The sequence below is a fragment of the Colobus angolensis genome, unplaced genomic scaffold, assembly GCF_000951035.1.
Source record: "Colobus angolensis palliatus isolate OR3802 unplaced genomic scaffold, Cang.pa_1.0 Scaffold148, whole genome shotgun sequence".
In the NCBI taxonomy this organism is placed as follows: domain Eukaryota; kingdom Metazoa; phylum Chordata; class Mammalia; order Primates; family Cercopithecidae; genus Colobus; species Colobus angolensis.
In genome coordinates, this window is record NW_012114577.1 from 1,662,196 (window position 1) to 1,678,044 (window position 15,849).

General features: G+C 43.5%; 1 protein-coding gene across 1 annotated transcript in view; it reads left to right on the forward strand.

Annotated features, from left to right (window-relative positions):
- The first annotated feature begins 6 nt into the window (after nt 1-6).
- Nucleotides 7-15,849, forward strand: part of KCNK1 (potassium channel, two pore domain subfamily K, member 1) — a 53,277-nt gene continuing 37,434 nt past the window's right edge. Inside the window, exon 1 of the mRNA XM_011935714.1 lies at nt 7-366. Within this exon, the coding sequence (XP_011791104.1) occupies nt 12-366 (355 nt within the window). The 5' untranslated portion in view covers nt 7-11. The remainder of the gene's footprint in view (nt 367-15,849) is intronic.

Here is a 15,849-nt window from a genome sequence, read left to right on the forward strand (position 1 = left end):
CGGTGGAGAAGATGCTGCAGTCCCTGGCGGGCAGCTCGTGCGTGCGCCTGGTGGAGCGGCACCGCTCGGCCTGGTGCTTCGGCTTCCTGGTGCTCGGCTACCTGCTGTACCTGGTCTTCGGCGCCGTGGTCTTCTCCTCGGTGGAGCTGCCCTACGAGGACCTGCTGCGCCAGGAGCTGCGCAAGCTGAAGCGGCGCTTCTTGGAGGAGCACGAGTGCCTGTCCGAGCAGCAGCTCGAGCAGTTCCTGGGCCGGGTGCTGGAGGCCAGCAACTACGGCGTGTCGGTGCTCAGCAACGCCTCGGGCAACTGGAACTGGGACTTCACCTCCGCGCTCTTCTTCGCCAGCACCGTGCTCTCCACCACAGGTAGGGTATCCTGCGCGCCCCCTGGCCACCTCGCCCAAACCCCACACCCCCCGGCCCCGGCGTCCCGGGCCCCTCTGACCCTCCCATCCCACCCCCCACCTTTCGCCGTCCCGGCGCCTCCAACCCGCCTCCCCTCACTGTGCTCCCGACCCTCCGACCTTCCCCTTTCATCTCGGCGCCCCCGGCCCCTGCCGCGGTGACTCGGGGAGGGCAAGCCCTGCGGAGCCGGAAGCCAGAGAGGTGGCTCCAGACGTGGCTTGGTTGTTGCAGTACGTAACTCTGGGGAAGTGGTCCCTAACTCCGGCCTGGGTGGCTGCAGGTGCTTCCTCCGCTTGAGTTCTTTTTTTCGCAGTCCCCTAAGCCAAACTGTCGGGTTGGAATGTGTGGCAGCACCTGGCCGCCGGGCAGCAAGGCAGCGGGATGATGGAAACTCACCACCTTCCTCCTGACCCCATCCCAGAGGCCGAGTGTGCAGTCTAGTGATAATACCTTCTAAAGGGTCACCTTCCTGAGTCTGCCGTCCCTTTGGACCGTGCACAGATATTCCAGCTCTTTTGTACCTTGGAGGCAGTTTTGGGGGTAGCCGAGTGACATCACTCTGCTCTTCCCAGGTGACCTTTGGGCCAACAGGCCGATCCGGTTTCTTTTCAGAGTAGGAGGAAGGGTGAGGGAGGGTAAAGGAACCATAGGATTGCCTAAGATCTGACTAAATGGGGGCACCCTGATTCAGCAGTTCCTTCAACTTGAGGTGTGCGAGGCTCCTCATAAACTTTAAAGCGCCACGTCCCCGCACGACTGACCCGCGGGGCGCTCGGCCGTGGAGGAGCGTCCTCTGGAGAAGGATGAGGCCGGGCGCCTGCCCCAGGGCTCGGTCACTGTGCCAGATTAGATGAATGAAGGCCCAATTTTCCCAGCCGGACCTAGTAAGGCACATACCCTGAGTGGAGATATCAGTTGGTATTTGGACAGTGGGAGGAATCTCAAAGAGCGTTCAGCACAGTCCCTTCTTTTGATCTATGAGATCCAATCTTTGAAACAATCCTGCACAAGGTCACACACTTCCTACTTACCAGTGTCGTCCTGGAACCTGGGCCCTGTGATATCTTTGCCAGGAACACTTTGTAACCCCCCCCCACCCTCAACCTTTACAGGTGAATTAGGTCCCTTTGTGTGACTCCCAACTCTTCCTTCCTCCCCACCCCCTCTCCACCATCCAAATTATTGTGTGTAATTCCCTTTGGGCTATATCTTGTCGATTGTCTTGGTAATGACTTGGTAATGAGTAATAATACACTATTCATGTAGATCACATGAAACAATTATTCAGAGGTCGGGGTGAGTTAGTAAACCGATGTAAATCTACCCTGATATAAACAGAAGTGGAATTCTGGCTTGTATTGTGAGATCTGAAAAACTGTGTTAAATGTAGCGCTCGACAAGACAGACCTGTTATCTCACTTTCCAAAGAATGCCTTTTCCCTTGCCAATACAATTTAATTTTTCTTTCTGTAACTCTGCCTCCATTGTCTTTACCTAGCTCTCTGTTCCTCAGATCATTTAGAAGTCACCATGCCTTTCCTTTGGAGTATATTTGTGCTATACTGAGAGTCATTCATTCTTCCCAGAAGTAAGTGTTTTCACGGGGCTACAGAGTTTACAACTGGGTCACAATGTTGGGTAAACATTTCAAAGGATGATTATAGTGTGTGGTGTTTTCTTATTAATGCTGTTGTGAGGATAGAGCAAGAATAACAACAGTTTCGAGGAAAAAGCTTTGCTTTGTTCTGGGTGGGATTTTTCATGACTCATGTATAGTCTTAACATCGTATTGCCTAACTAAATATTAAAAATTGTTCATAATATTGAACAGATGAGATATTCTACCCAGGGGAGAATTAGAAAAAGTTGTAGTTTCTGTTTAAGAAAGGGGTGGCGTGAGAATAGACGTCTTATTATTGGTGTTCAGATTGCTTTGTAGTTCCTAAGAAAGTCTGTATTCATGCAAAACAAGTGTTCATTTAGGAAATCAGTGCAAGGGGCATTTAAGGATAAACTAAATGAAAAAGGTGCCTCTTGGTTTGTAAAGTTAGCAGATCAATGAATTCTTGCTATATAAATACAACTATTCTAAATGAAAAATACTGTTCTGTTGGCTTTGTACTGTCCCATTATCTGACACATTTGATATTTTTTAAGGTTTCAAAATTATAATTACCCATTATTTGATTCATTTGATGTTTTTTAAAGTCTTCAAATTATCGTAGGTGCCCTGGCCATGAATCTCATAATGGGTGAGAAATCTTTTCTTCCCTACAAGGGGAAATAAAGAGATGTTAAATTGTTTGCTGGAAACAAACAATACTTTAAATTGCTTGCTGGAAACAGACAATTTTTTAGAGTAAAGCTGGTGTACTTCATTACTAGGAAAATATTTTCTGGAAAAGCGCCAACGAAATAAAATGAATTGCAATCCCTTTTATTTTTCTGGGTGGATATTAGACATATTGTGCTTTTTTTTTTCTTTTCTTTTCTTAAAACTTCTAGTTCTTTTGATGGCAACTCACTGAAATAATTGTTACCCAATTAATCAGTACAGTCAATCTTTGACTTATCCAGAATGCTAACAATGAGCATTATGAAGATGCTGTTATTGGTAGTCATCATTGTAACACAGGCCCATGAGTGCATTTATGTCAGAATCTTCTCACCCCAGAATGTACTGACTTCCATTTCTGGAAGGAACTGAGTAAAGTCTTCATGGTCTATTTGGAAGAAGGCTTAGGTTGGTAATTCAGCAATGTTCTTCTCATTCTGGGCTTTGCCAAAGACTCTGAATTATTTCTAGCAAACAATTTAACATCTCTTTATTTCCCTTTGTAGGGAAGAAAAGATTTCTCACTCATTGTAAGGTTCATGGCCAGGGAACTTATAATAAAATACAAATTAACAAGATGAAAGCACACACATTTAGTTAATGTAAGTTTTAGATGACATAGACGCCTTTAGAAATGAAGACCCAAATAAACAGGGAAGCTTATGTATTTTTAGGGACAGTTGTGTAAATGAATGATTGGAGAACAAAAGGATATGATCTGGCTGAGCACGGTGGCTCACACGGATACTCCCAGCATTTTGAGAGGCCAAGGCAGGAGGATTGCTCGAGCTCAGGAGTTCAAGACTGCAGTGAGCTGTAATTGCACCATTGCATTCTAGCCTGGGCAACAAGAGTGAGATCCTGTCTCTACTACAAGTTAAAAAAATTAGCCCAGAATGATGGCATGTGCCCGTAGTCCCAGTTACTTAGAAGGCTGAGGCAGAAGGATTGCTTGAGCCCAGGAGTTTGAGGCTTCAGTGAGCTGTGATTGAGCCACTGTGCTCCAGCCTGGGCAACAGAACAAGAGTCTGTCTTGGAGGAAAAAAAAAAAAAAGAAGATATGATCTAAAAAGCTAATAAACTGGAGGAATTTAGTAAGGCTTATTTGCTCAGATTTTTCTTGGCATCTCTGTGTCTTCAAGGATAGGATATTCCTTTTCTCAAGGTATAGACCCTTGTAATGAGGGTCTTCTTCAAAGGAAGGGCAGAGCTTTAAGGGAGAAGGTTGAGAGGAAGGCGAGAATGACCTTCCTGCTTCTGCCATTTTCTCAAAAGCTGAGGTGCCCTGTTTGGGGGTCACATGCCCTGAACTCCATCACCCTTCATTCTAAAAGATACAGCAACATCTGCATAGGAATCACATGAGAACGAGGGAAAGAGTACTTTTCCGAAAGAAGAGTTGTATGCAAAAAAAAAAGGAGGTATTATAGACTGCAGAATTTCCTACAGAACTTTTATACTGTGGGTTTTCTTTTTTCTTTTTTCAAGGATTGAGAAAATACTGTCCAGGTGGTATCTGGGGAGTAAGAAATAATTATTAAACTTTGGTAACCGTCTAAAGCGTTGGACAGTGTCATTCATCCTTAAGAACAACTTGTGATGTTGATTTACTAAAGTTTACTTCTTTATTCATTCCCCAAAGCAAGGCCATGTTGTCACAACTGTTTGGTAAAAATACAGTTTTTGGCCGGGCGCGGTGGCTCACACCTGTAATCCCAGCACTTTCGGAGGCTGAGGCGGGCAGATCATGAGGTCAAGAGATGGAGACCATCCTGGCCAACATGGTCTCTATTAAAATTACAAAAATTACCTGGGCGTGGTGGTACATGCCAGTAGCCCCAGCTACTCAGGAGGCTGAGGAGGATAATGGCTTGAACCTGGGAGGCGGAGGTTGCAGTGAGCTGACATCACACCACTGTACTCCAGCTTGACAACAGAGCAAGACTTCATCTTAAAAGAAAAAACAAAAAAATAAGTACAATTTTTTATTCATGCAGTATACAAACTTTTAGTACCTTTTACTGCTTTGTAAATGTGGGATCCACGTGACAGCTCAGTTCCTGTTCCTTTTTACTTTTGGAGATATAGTCTTGCCCTCTCATTCAGTCTGGAGTGCAGTGGCACCATCATGGGTCACTTCAGCCTGTAAGTCCCAGGCTCAGTTGATCCTCCCACTTCAGCCTCCTGAGGAGCTGGGACTACAGGTGCACACCACCGCACCTGGCCAATTTTTTTATTTTTCTTTAGAGAGGGTGGTCTTGCTTTGTTGCTTGGGTTGGTCTCAAACCTGTTGCCTTAAGCCATCTCCCACCTCAGCCTCTCAAAGTGTGGGATTATAGGCATGAGCCACCATGCCTGGCCCCTGTTCCTGTCATTGGTAGCCCTGGTGCCTTTAGTCAGGACACTGCTTTATTCCTATTTATGAAGAGATGCATTGAAACTCTATTGAAAGTGTTCAGTAAGTGAACTTAATTGGGCTTGGTGTACAGTGGCTTTTGATTAAGGCAGGTAGGGAGCTACTACAACATAGGTAGTTTTCAAATAAGGAAGATGGGAAGAGGCAATGGGGGATGCTGGACTGATCCTTAGTTTTCAAATTATTTTCAGTAGTACAAATGTGTTACCATCAACAAATATTTGTTGAGTTTTTAGAATAGAATGAAGTGGGCCAGACATGGTGGCTTATGCCTGTAATCCCAGCACTTTGGGAAGCCGAGGCAGGTGGATCATGAGGTCAGGAGTTCAAGACCAGCCTGGCCAACATGGTGAAACCCCATCTGTACTAAAAATACCAAAATTAGCTAGGTGTGGTGTTGCATGCCTTAACCCCAGCTACTCGGGAGGCCGAGGCAGGAGAATTGCTTGAACCCAGGAGGCGGAGGTTGCAGTGAGCCAAGATCACACCACTGCACACCAACCTGGGCAACAGAGCGAGACTCCATTTCGGTGGGGTGGGGGAGGAGAAAGAATAGAACGAAGTGGGTAAACTAGGGCCCCCGGACCTAATCTAGCCCACCACGTGTTTTTGTGCTGCCTGAGCTAAGAATGGCTTTATATTTTCAAATGATTGGGTCAAAAAAAAAAAAGAAAAATAGTATTTTCTGACACAGTCAAGTTTTATGAAAATCAAATTTCATTGTCCATAAACACAGTTTTATTGGTGTGCAGCCACACCTGTTTGTTTCTGTATCATTTATGACTGCTTTCCGGCTGAGGTGGCAGAGTTGAATAGTTGAACAGAAACCATGTGGCCACAAAACCTAAAACATTCACTGTCTGACAAAAAAAGTTTGCTGACATGGGCTTCAGAATGATACTTGAAAGGTATGCTAAGAGTATGCTGAGTATTTCACTTCCTTTTGGGAAACTTTGTACAAGAAAGTTCAGCTTCTCAGACTTCTTTATGCTGCTGTTTTAAGTGGTATGCAACATTGAATAAATTGTGTATCACCACCAACCACTTTCAAAACAAATATTTATTTCAGTTGTCACTTATTTGTGGTCCAATTTATGTCACTGCTTTTTTTTCCTTTAATGATAACAAGCTACACTTCACATTGTTATTATCTTATCTAAAATGTGCAATAAATACCATATTATCTCTACTATAGAATTTACATAAAATTAAACAAACAAACTCTGTATCCGCCAGAAGAGAAATCCAAAATCCCATATTCTGATGTTTGTGCTCTATATTCACAGATCTTGATTTTGAGCCTTTACATTTAAATCTAGAAGTTTAATTATCTGGTTTTCTAGCCTGTAATATTATAGATTACAGAGGGAAAGGCACAGCTATGGGGAAGTATACATGGCAGGTTATAAAAAGATAGTTTAAAAATTACAAACTAAAATTTTATTTTAAAATAACATATTTATTGAACCCTTTATATGTGCCAGGCAATTGTTGATACATATTCTTTTCCATGCATTGCAACAAACTGATGAGATGTAGGTATCATTGCCTTACTTTACAGAGGATGAAACAGAAATTTAGGTTGAACAACTTCTCTACCTAGGTCGCAAAGCTGGAAGTGACTTGGTCTTGATTTGAACGCAGGTATATCTAAGAACCTGAGCTTTGATAAAACATCTGGGCATAGGAGCTTGTTATGGGCCGAATCATCTCCCTCAAGTTCTTAGGTCAAAGTTCTAACCTCAATATTTCAAAATGTGACTGTATTTATAGGCAACGTCTTTAAGGGGGTGATTAAGTTAAAATGAGGCCACAGTGAGAAGGTGGCCATCTGCAAGCCAAGACAGAGGCCTCTAAAGAAATGAAGCCTATAGACACATTGATCTTGAACTTGAAGCCTCCAGAACTTTGAGAAAATAAATTTCTGTTGTTTAAGCCACCCGCTTGTGGTATTTTGTTAAGGCAGCCCTAGCAAACTAATATAGAGGTACATAATAGGTTTTATTTAGTTGCACAAAAACCACGCAAATAGTGGAGGACAAGAGATGAATCTTTAAGTCTTTAGTCTTGCAACAAACAATTTTATATACCCGAATGGGGCATCATGGTTTTAGGGCACAATATAATAATCGATGTCCTTGAATCATCAAGAAAAATATCTCAGCATGTTTCTACCTAAGAAGGCAGGGAAGTATATAATAAATTCTAGAAACATTTCCACCCAATAATGGTCAAAGAGAATGGATACTTAGTGTTTGAATCTGTGAACTCATACCTGTCTATAAAACATATCAGTTTTTAGTATTTTGAAGGTTTGGGTTTTTTTTTTTTAATTACAAATTTGTTGTTATCTATGCCTATTTTATAGCCCCTGGAAGATACTGCTACTATTATCATTAACTTGGAAGAAATGATCTTTTATGACATAACTGTAAGACCTATCAAGGAGAGAATCTTTGATTGAACCAGTAACCTAATGGGAACTCCAGTGCTTTCAGAACAAGTTGTTTTATGACATTGCTTATTGGACTGTTGCTGTGTGTCAGTGTCATTTTATAGCCCCTGAAAGATACTGCTACTATTATCAATAACTTGGAAGAAATGATATCTTTGCTTTTATGACATAACTATAAGTCCTATCAAAAACAGAATCTTTGATTGAACCAGTACCCTAATGGGAACTCTGATGCTTTCAGAACAAGTTGTTTTATGACATTACTCATTGGACCGTTGCTGTGTGTGAGTGTCTGTTGTCTTTGGAGCATGTGAATTGCCAACCCTCAATTGTTTTGACCCATAAAAATGGCAATTCCACATGGTTCAGCTTACTACAAGGTTGGTTTCAGGGACAGAAATCTCATCTGCCTCATACACTCTGACATACTCAGAGTTGCACTGTGCTGAGTTTTCTTCTCCAAAGACATCTTCCAATTGTATTATTGACAAATCTGTGAAATACTAAGGTGCTGAAGTTCTCCACCGACTGTGTCATGCCCAGGTGGCTTATTCATGGCAGGAGATAAAGGTTGTCCCTTTATTGGAAAGCAGGCAATTTTGGGGTGTTTCATTGTCTCCCATGATCCTTCTATCTCCTAGACTCAGTTTGTACTCTGACTTTCTTTGTTTGTTCTGCATAGATCCCTTATTTTTTGTCCGATTCTCAAAGTTCATGGTCCACTCTCTGTCAGCAGCATACTGCAAGGTGATGACCCTGATCTGAGGCTGAATGGAGGAAGAGAGAGAATGAGGAGTTGGAGGTGTAGTTTGTGCACCTCAAAGGACTGTGGGATTATCTCTGAATCAGACCAGAAGGGCTTATCTGTGACTTTCTACTGGTGTCATGCTTACCTTCTTCAAGTTATGAAACAGTTGATTGTTATGTTGATGAGATTAACTGGCTTAGGTTATACATTGACAGTGTTTTTAATTTCCTACCATCTGCTTGATCCCAAATCAGAGTCTAACTTTTTGCATTGGCTCCTCTGACTGGGATTGACATACTTTGTGAAATAAAAGCCTGCCCACTGCTGTCTCTGAGACTCAGGTGTTAGTACCCATGGAAGGGATTTTAGACAGAAAGCTCCCAGGGGACTCAGAGAGAGTTGGTGAAATCATGGCTGGTGCATTCAGAGGACAGAAAGTCAGGCACAGAGTGTTAAATACAACATGTTCTCACTCATGTGGAAGCTAAAAAAAAGTTAATCTCAAACAGTTTTTCTAATGTACTAACTTCTGGGATTATCTTTTCAAAAAGAAACAATGGAAGATAACAAAAACAAATGGAAATGGTCAGCGAGAAAAAAAAAAGGTTGGCTTTATAGAAGTAAAAAATAAACCCAGCATACTAGCATCTGGGAAGGATACAGAGAGGGGGGCTGGGGAGAGATTTGTTATAGGATACAAAACTCCAGCTAGATAGGCAGAATAAGTTCTGGTTGTCTATACCACTGTAGAATGACTATAGTTAACAGTAATATATGGTTTCAAGTTGCTAAAAGGAAGATATTAAATGTTCCCAACACAAAGAAATGATAAACATTTGAGATGATGGATATGGTAATTACCGTGATCTGATCACTGTATATTATATGTATTGAGGTATCACCGTGTAAAATTATTATGTGTCAGTTTTAAAAAGAAGAAAGAAACCTTTTGTTTTTTGTTATTGAGATGGAGTCTCACTCTGTCACCCAGGCTGGAGTGCACTGGTGCAATCTCAGCTCACTGCAACCTCCACCTCCCGGGTTCGAGTGATTCTCCTGCCTCAGCCTCCTGAGTAGCTGGGACCACAGGTGCATGCCTCCACGCCCGGCTAACTTTTATATTTTTAGTAGGGACAGGGTTTTGCCATGTTGGCCACGCTGGTCTTGAACTCCTGACCTCAAGTGATCCACCTCAGCCTCCCAAAGTGCTGGGATTACAGGTGAGAGCCACTGCCCCTGCCAAAAAAGTTTTCTTTCAAAAAAAGAAAGTAAACCTAAAACTATTCAAATCAGAAAACATAACAAAAGCAGGTAGAATGTTTCTAAGGGATTTAGAGAAAGTAAAACATGTTAGTTTTCGTATCTCTGAGTATGATCAATAGAGTTGGAGTTGGAGGCTCCAGTTGTTATGGTCATCCCTTGTTATGTGGGGGTTTCTGTGACCTGAGTTAAGCTATTTACTCAAGTTGATGCCCCAGTCCCCTATTCACTCTGCTTCACTGAAGCCTCTTGGGGCTTATTCAGTCACCGGTTTCATCATTTCATCATTTCATCTGAATAGAGTCTGAAGAGTCTTTAGTGGAAGTATGCACTGAGAAGGGAGGTGGCAGAAGTGCCCTATCCCAGCAAAGTGTGCTCCCCAGGGCGTGCTGAGCCAGGCACACACAGAACTTGGGGCTACTGAGAAGCGGGTTCTTTTCAGGTTCTGTTGTCCCAGACCCCTTCCCGCTCTTTCTCCACAGCACTTAGCTTTCTACCTGCTGGTTCCCATAACATCTGTCTTCACCTGGCCTCACCTTGCACCTAGTTACCATAGCACCTGTCCTGGCCTCACCTGGCACCTAGTTACCATAGCACCTGTCCTGGCCTCACCTGGCACCTAGTTACCATAGCACCTGTCTTGGCCTCACTTGGCATCCCTAGACTCAACAGGTGCTCAGAAGGAGCATCTTAAGACACATTTCTTCATACATCTGAATCTGTGTCCTTTTTTGAAAAATAAAGAAAGTTCTCAAGATGTTATTTCTATTCAAGAGACCTTAGATATAACTTTATTCTTAGATAAGGAAACAGAGGCCTGCATTGCCAAATGGGTTCTGAAGCTATTCATATAAAAGCAGGGATATCTGAGGGGCCTCATGTGTACTCAGTGCACCACAAAAGGCCCTAAGTGATCTAAAGAGAAGAGAGGCATTCATTCTTCAGTGAGTGTTTGTGGAGCACTTGGGTTGACCAGGTACTACTACAGGCACTTAGGGATATGGCAGAGAACAAAAAGAAAAATCGCTTTTGCCCTCCTGGATGTGTCAGTCTGGGTCGGGGTGGGAGATACAATTGTAGGGGTCAAGAGAAAAGTTTTCCTTCACCCTCTGAAGGTTCACTGAAAATCAACTGATAAAAGGCAGATTAATAGGAGAAAAGGCATATACAGTTGCTTGATCATAGTTTACGTGACATGGGAGCCTTCAGAATGAAGACCCAAAAATACAGGGGAAACCATTCACTTCTATGCTTAAGTTCAAGAAAGGATAAACAGGTGTGTAAAAAATGTGATTGGACCAAAAGGGAATGATCTCATTCTTACAAGACTGAGTGGGGAAGCCCAGCAAGGCCTATCTAGAATCTTCTCAGTCTCTCTGAGCATGTATTCCTTCCTTCTGGGTGTGGGGCAGCACCCTCTCTGGAATGAGGATTCTTATGACCTACAGTCAAACAAGGTAGGTCATATAATTTCATTGGCCTGTTTTACATAGAAAGGTGGAGGAAAAGTTAGAAAGGAGTATTTTTTGGTTTTATGGCTGGCTTTGGGGAAAACGGTTCTGGTTTCTAGGATCCACCTTGGGGAAGAGGTATTCCAGATTTTATGGCTAGCCTCGGGGAAGGATGAGGGGTGAGAGATAGGAGGGCAGGAGAAGATCAGAGAAAAATTTTTGCTTCTGGGACCTTCATTTTGGGTTATCATTTTCTGAGCTCCAGCATGAACAGGGAGATAACTAAGGGAAATGCACAGGATGTTAGGTGGTGATAGGTGCTCAGGAGCAACACAGCAGATCAAAGGAGATGGGGAGTGTGTGATTAGTCTATGGTGAAGGGGGCGGAGTCCAGGATTGCAGTCTTCCATAAAGTTGTCCGTGAAGGCCTTACCGAGAAGATGGCACTTACATAGAGAGTTAGAGGAGGCGGGGAGTGCATCATGCAGTTTTCTGGGAAGCTGTGTTCCAGAACAAAGGCTCCTATTGGAGGTGCAGCTAGAAAGTGACTGTGGCTGGAGCTGAGTAAGAGGGGAGTGATGAGGTCAGGAAGAAGGGGAGGGGGAAGATGTTGTAGGATGTCCCAGGCCACTGCAAAGCATCTGGCTTTTATCTGAGCTAGGGGAAAAGCACCGGGAGATTTTGAGCAAAGGGTTGACACAATCTGACTCTTCCAGTGTGTTCACTCTGGCTGGTGTAGGAGGGCAAGGCTGAGGCTGAGACCTAAAAGGAGGCTCTTCTGATGACCCAGGGGGTCATTGGACCACCGATGCCTGTTGGTGGCTGAGAAAAGTGATAATGAGAAGTGGTCAGATTCTGGATTCATATTGTTGGCCAAACCATCTGGCTTTGCTGATAGATTGGATGTGAGGGGTAAAAAAAGAAGAGTGAAGAATGACCCCAGGGTTTCTGGCCTGAGCCTCTGGCAATGTGGTTCTTCTTTATAGACCAAAGGAAGGCCATGGAAGGAGAAGGTGCTGGATAAAGAATTTGGAGCAGGGTCCGGAACCTGCTGAACTTGAGATCCCTTTTGGGTGTCCAGGAGGATCTATCTACACAAGGCACACAGTAAACCCTAATGGGGCATGATGAGGGCCACATTTGGAGTGCAGGTGACAGTGCCTTCTGTTGGTATAGCATACCATGGTGTCATGCTGGATCACACACATCGATTAACTCACTGCAGAGGCTGAAGAAGGCTTTTGGGGGTGATATCTGATTTTGACCTTGAAGGAGAAATAGAATATCAGTAAGTAGAAAAGAAAGAAGAAGTCATTCAGATTGAGAATGTGAATTCCCCGGGCTGATCTGCCATTTAATGAATACATTTAACAACAGTATTAAATACTTCCAGGCAAAGAAAGAGTACCTAAACTGTAATATTGTTTTCTAATTTAATATTACAAAAGGTTGTTTGGGAAACTGAAAAAAAAAAGCCCCAAAAATAAGTATGTGCTTCATATTTTCTTAAAATTAACAGTATGATATTTAGTATTTGATATAATAGTTTAATAAAAATTATATTTTATATAATTCAAAGAATAAATAAATATCACTTTTAAGGAGTAGCTAATATTAAATATTTTCACCAAAAAATGAATCTAGGTGGTTTCTGTTTTTAGGAAGTAATTAAGTAAAACATGATTTTTTTTTTCTACAAACAATCTAAACATTTTAGGAGTATGTCAGGTTCAAATAAACACATTGACGATTTTTACAGTTTGTAATGATGGGAGGATTTTTGTGTGACTCTCAGAAAAACACCTGAGTGATTTACATTTTTATTGCATTGTTGCTTTACTGTTTGAAATGATCCCATGAGTATAATAGGGCTGGTTCCTTGCTCATTATTGGTCATCTAAACATCTTCTTTTTTTCCCTCAAATACTGTATTTTTTATGAAGTCGCAGCTTGTAAATAGCAAGAAGAAAAATAAGGTGTTTTAAACTAGAATTGAAAGGTTGAAACATGGTGGTAACTAACATTCTTCAAATGTTTGAACACGGGTTACCAAGGCACTGAATTATTTAAAGACCATGGTTAGATGGATTAAGTTAATTAAAGAACCTGGAGAGCCTGTTCCGCAGCTGCCTACGTGTCAGACTGACTCAGAAATTCTGACTCAGAAATTCTGAGTAGCAAAGCGCCCACGTCGCTACCTACCTGCCACCCAGTGCTCTGACACGAGCCATGTCAGAAAAATAGTCTGTCGCCCACGGGCCAGTTCCAGCAGATGCACCTCGCAGTGGGAGGGTGGGCGGGTGCGGATGAGCCGAGCCGTTTCGCACCCCCAAACAGCAGGGAAGAGCGCTGTTGTGTAGATCCACAATCTGTCATGCACTGCTACTCCCATCTCACCCTCCCCTCCACCGCAGAGCAGCTGATGTTTGAAAATCCAACCAACCCAGATGGAAGAAAGAAAAAAACCTAAAATTTTAAGAAAGTTGGGGAGCACAAAAAAGCAAATTTCTGTTAGTAGTTGATGGGACATGACCTAAAGTGATATTTGCTCTTTCGGCAACTCTGGTGGAACACCTGTTATTTGTCATCTGAATGAGGCTAAAAAGACATGTTTGGCACCTGAACTTGCCTGTCTAGATTTTCTCTTTCGCTTCACTCAGAACTATGTTTTGTGCGTTGACTTGTGTTAGTCATCTGTACTCGGATGTCTGGGCTGTGTTGCATTGACCCAGTGACGGTAGAGTGTGTGTGTCCTTGGAATTTGTTCGGTCTGTCTTCAGTGTCCCAGTCTCTACACAAACCCAGCTAAGGGCAGTGCCGTTTCACAGGAGCATTTCCCCATAACCATCACTGGCTTGGGGAATGGAGCTGGCAAATCAAATTGTCATCAGTGATATCAGACTGAATTAATACTATTGAAAAGTCCAACCCTCGAAGATGAAACAGCAGGTACTGGAGAATCCAAAAGAGCGAAGGGTGGAAGGAGGGCCAGGGTCGAGAAACTACCCATCAGGTACTATGTTCACGATTTGAGTAGTGAGTTCATGAGAAGCCCAGACCTCACCATACTGCAACATACCCAAGTAACACGCCTGCACACGTACTCCCGAACCTGAAGTACAAAAGAATTTTAAAATTGTAAAAAGTTGGCTAGATATGGTGGTTCATGCCTGTAATCCCAGCACTTTGGGAGGCCAAGGCGGGCAGATCACCTGAGCTCAGGAGTTAGAGACCAGTCTAGCCAACAGGGTGAAACCCCCATCTCTACTAAAATTCAAAAATTAGCTAGGCATGATGGTGGGTGCCTGTAATCCCAGCTACTCAGGAGGCTGAGGCAGAGAATCACTTGAATTTGGGAGGCGGAGTTTGCAATGAGCTGAGATTGCACCATTGCACTCCAGCCTGGGCAACAGAGCAAGACTCTGTCTCAAAAAAAAATAATAATAATAAATTTTAAAAGCCCAAACTAATGTAGTGAAAAGTGAGAATCATGAATTATTTTTAGGGAAAATGTTTATGTTCAGAGATACTAAATGACCTTACATAGACTGAAGTGAATGTGTTGATTGGAAGTGTGAAAGCATTGAACTGGGGATTGGTGGCCTGGGTTCTCTTCAGACAAAAATTCATTGTGAATTTCTGCAGATTTCAGTTGCTTTATCTATACAATGAAAAGGCTAAGTAAGACCCCCTTCTAGCTCTAACATTTTATGATCCTAGGTCTTTGGAGTATTTACTGAGTACATCCCAACATGTGGGGATGCATTAAAAAATACTGTAAAGGGATAATCACTGAAATAAAAAAAGCCCACAGCCAGCTGGGGAGACTCGACTGAAATGTGAAAGTCTCAGAAAGCTGCATAGCGTGTAGAGACCTAACTGTTGAATTGTATGGGAGCCCTGGTAACATCTGTGGGACTTTTACATGGAGATGGCTGAAGTGGTCAGGGAAGCTTTATGGAGGAGGTACATTGAGATAAACAGGCAGCATGAGTAAGGTTAGGTAGAGTGGTGCCGGGGAAGAGGGCTGTTAAGGAAAGGGACATATGCTCAACACACGCATCCAGAAGTGGAACGCAGCCTCGCCTTAGAGAGACCGTGAGGATGCCAGCCTCTCAGAGCCGAAGCTCCCTGCTGGTACACAGCAGCGGGTGACAGGCACTGAAGGTGGAGGTGAGACGTGGGAAGCAGATCTGGCACCTGAGTCGGTAGAAAATGGGGAGCCACTGTAGGCTCCTGGTCCTGCACTGTGATAAATAGCCTGTCCTGCAGCCTGGCTTAAAACAGGGAAAGCTGGAGTTAGGCAAGAGTGCCGAGCTTTCTCAATCATTCAAACACAAGCACGGAAGAAGAGAGAGCACTGACCAGAGGATCACCAGGGTGTGTTGCTCCGTAGTCGCAGGGATGAAGGAAAGCCATGGGCAGAGCTTGTCATGGACAGCTCCTAGGTGGACAGAAATGGAAACTGATTGGTCCTGGGGCATGGCGGGAAGAGGGAGATGGCCCTGGATGGCCGCACCGAGAATTTCACAACCCAAACCTGACTAGAAAGCCTGGGTGAGTAGCAAAGTTGTTGCTGTATGTAGGAGTGTAAGTTTTTTCTGGGTGTGTATGTGGCAGGGGATATATAAGGGAACAACCCCAGTTCTGTGTCTCTTCACCTCCCGACACCTGTGTGGGCCGGCCTGACCCCAGACACTGGGTGTTCTTCTGAGAGGTGGGCAATGGGAGCTGGTTCCACCATCTGAATTCTCATGGATTCAGCCATAAAATGATGAG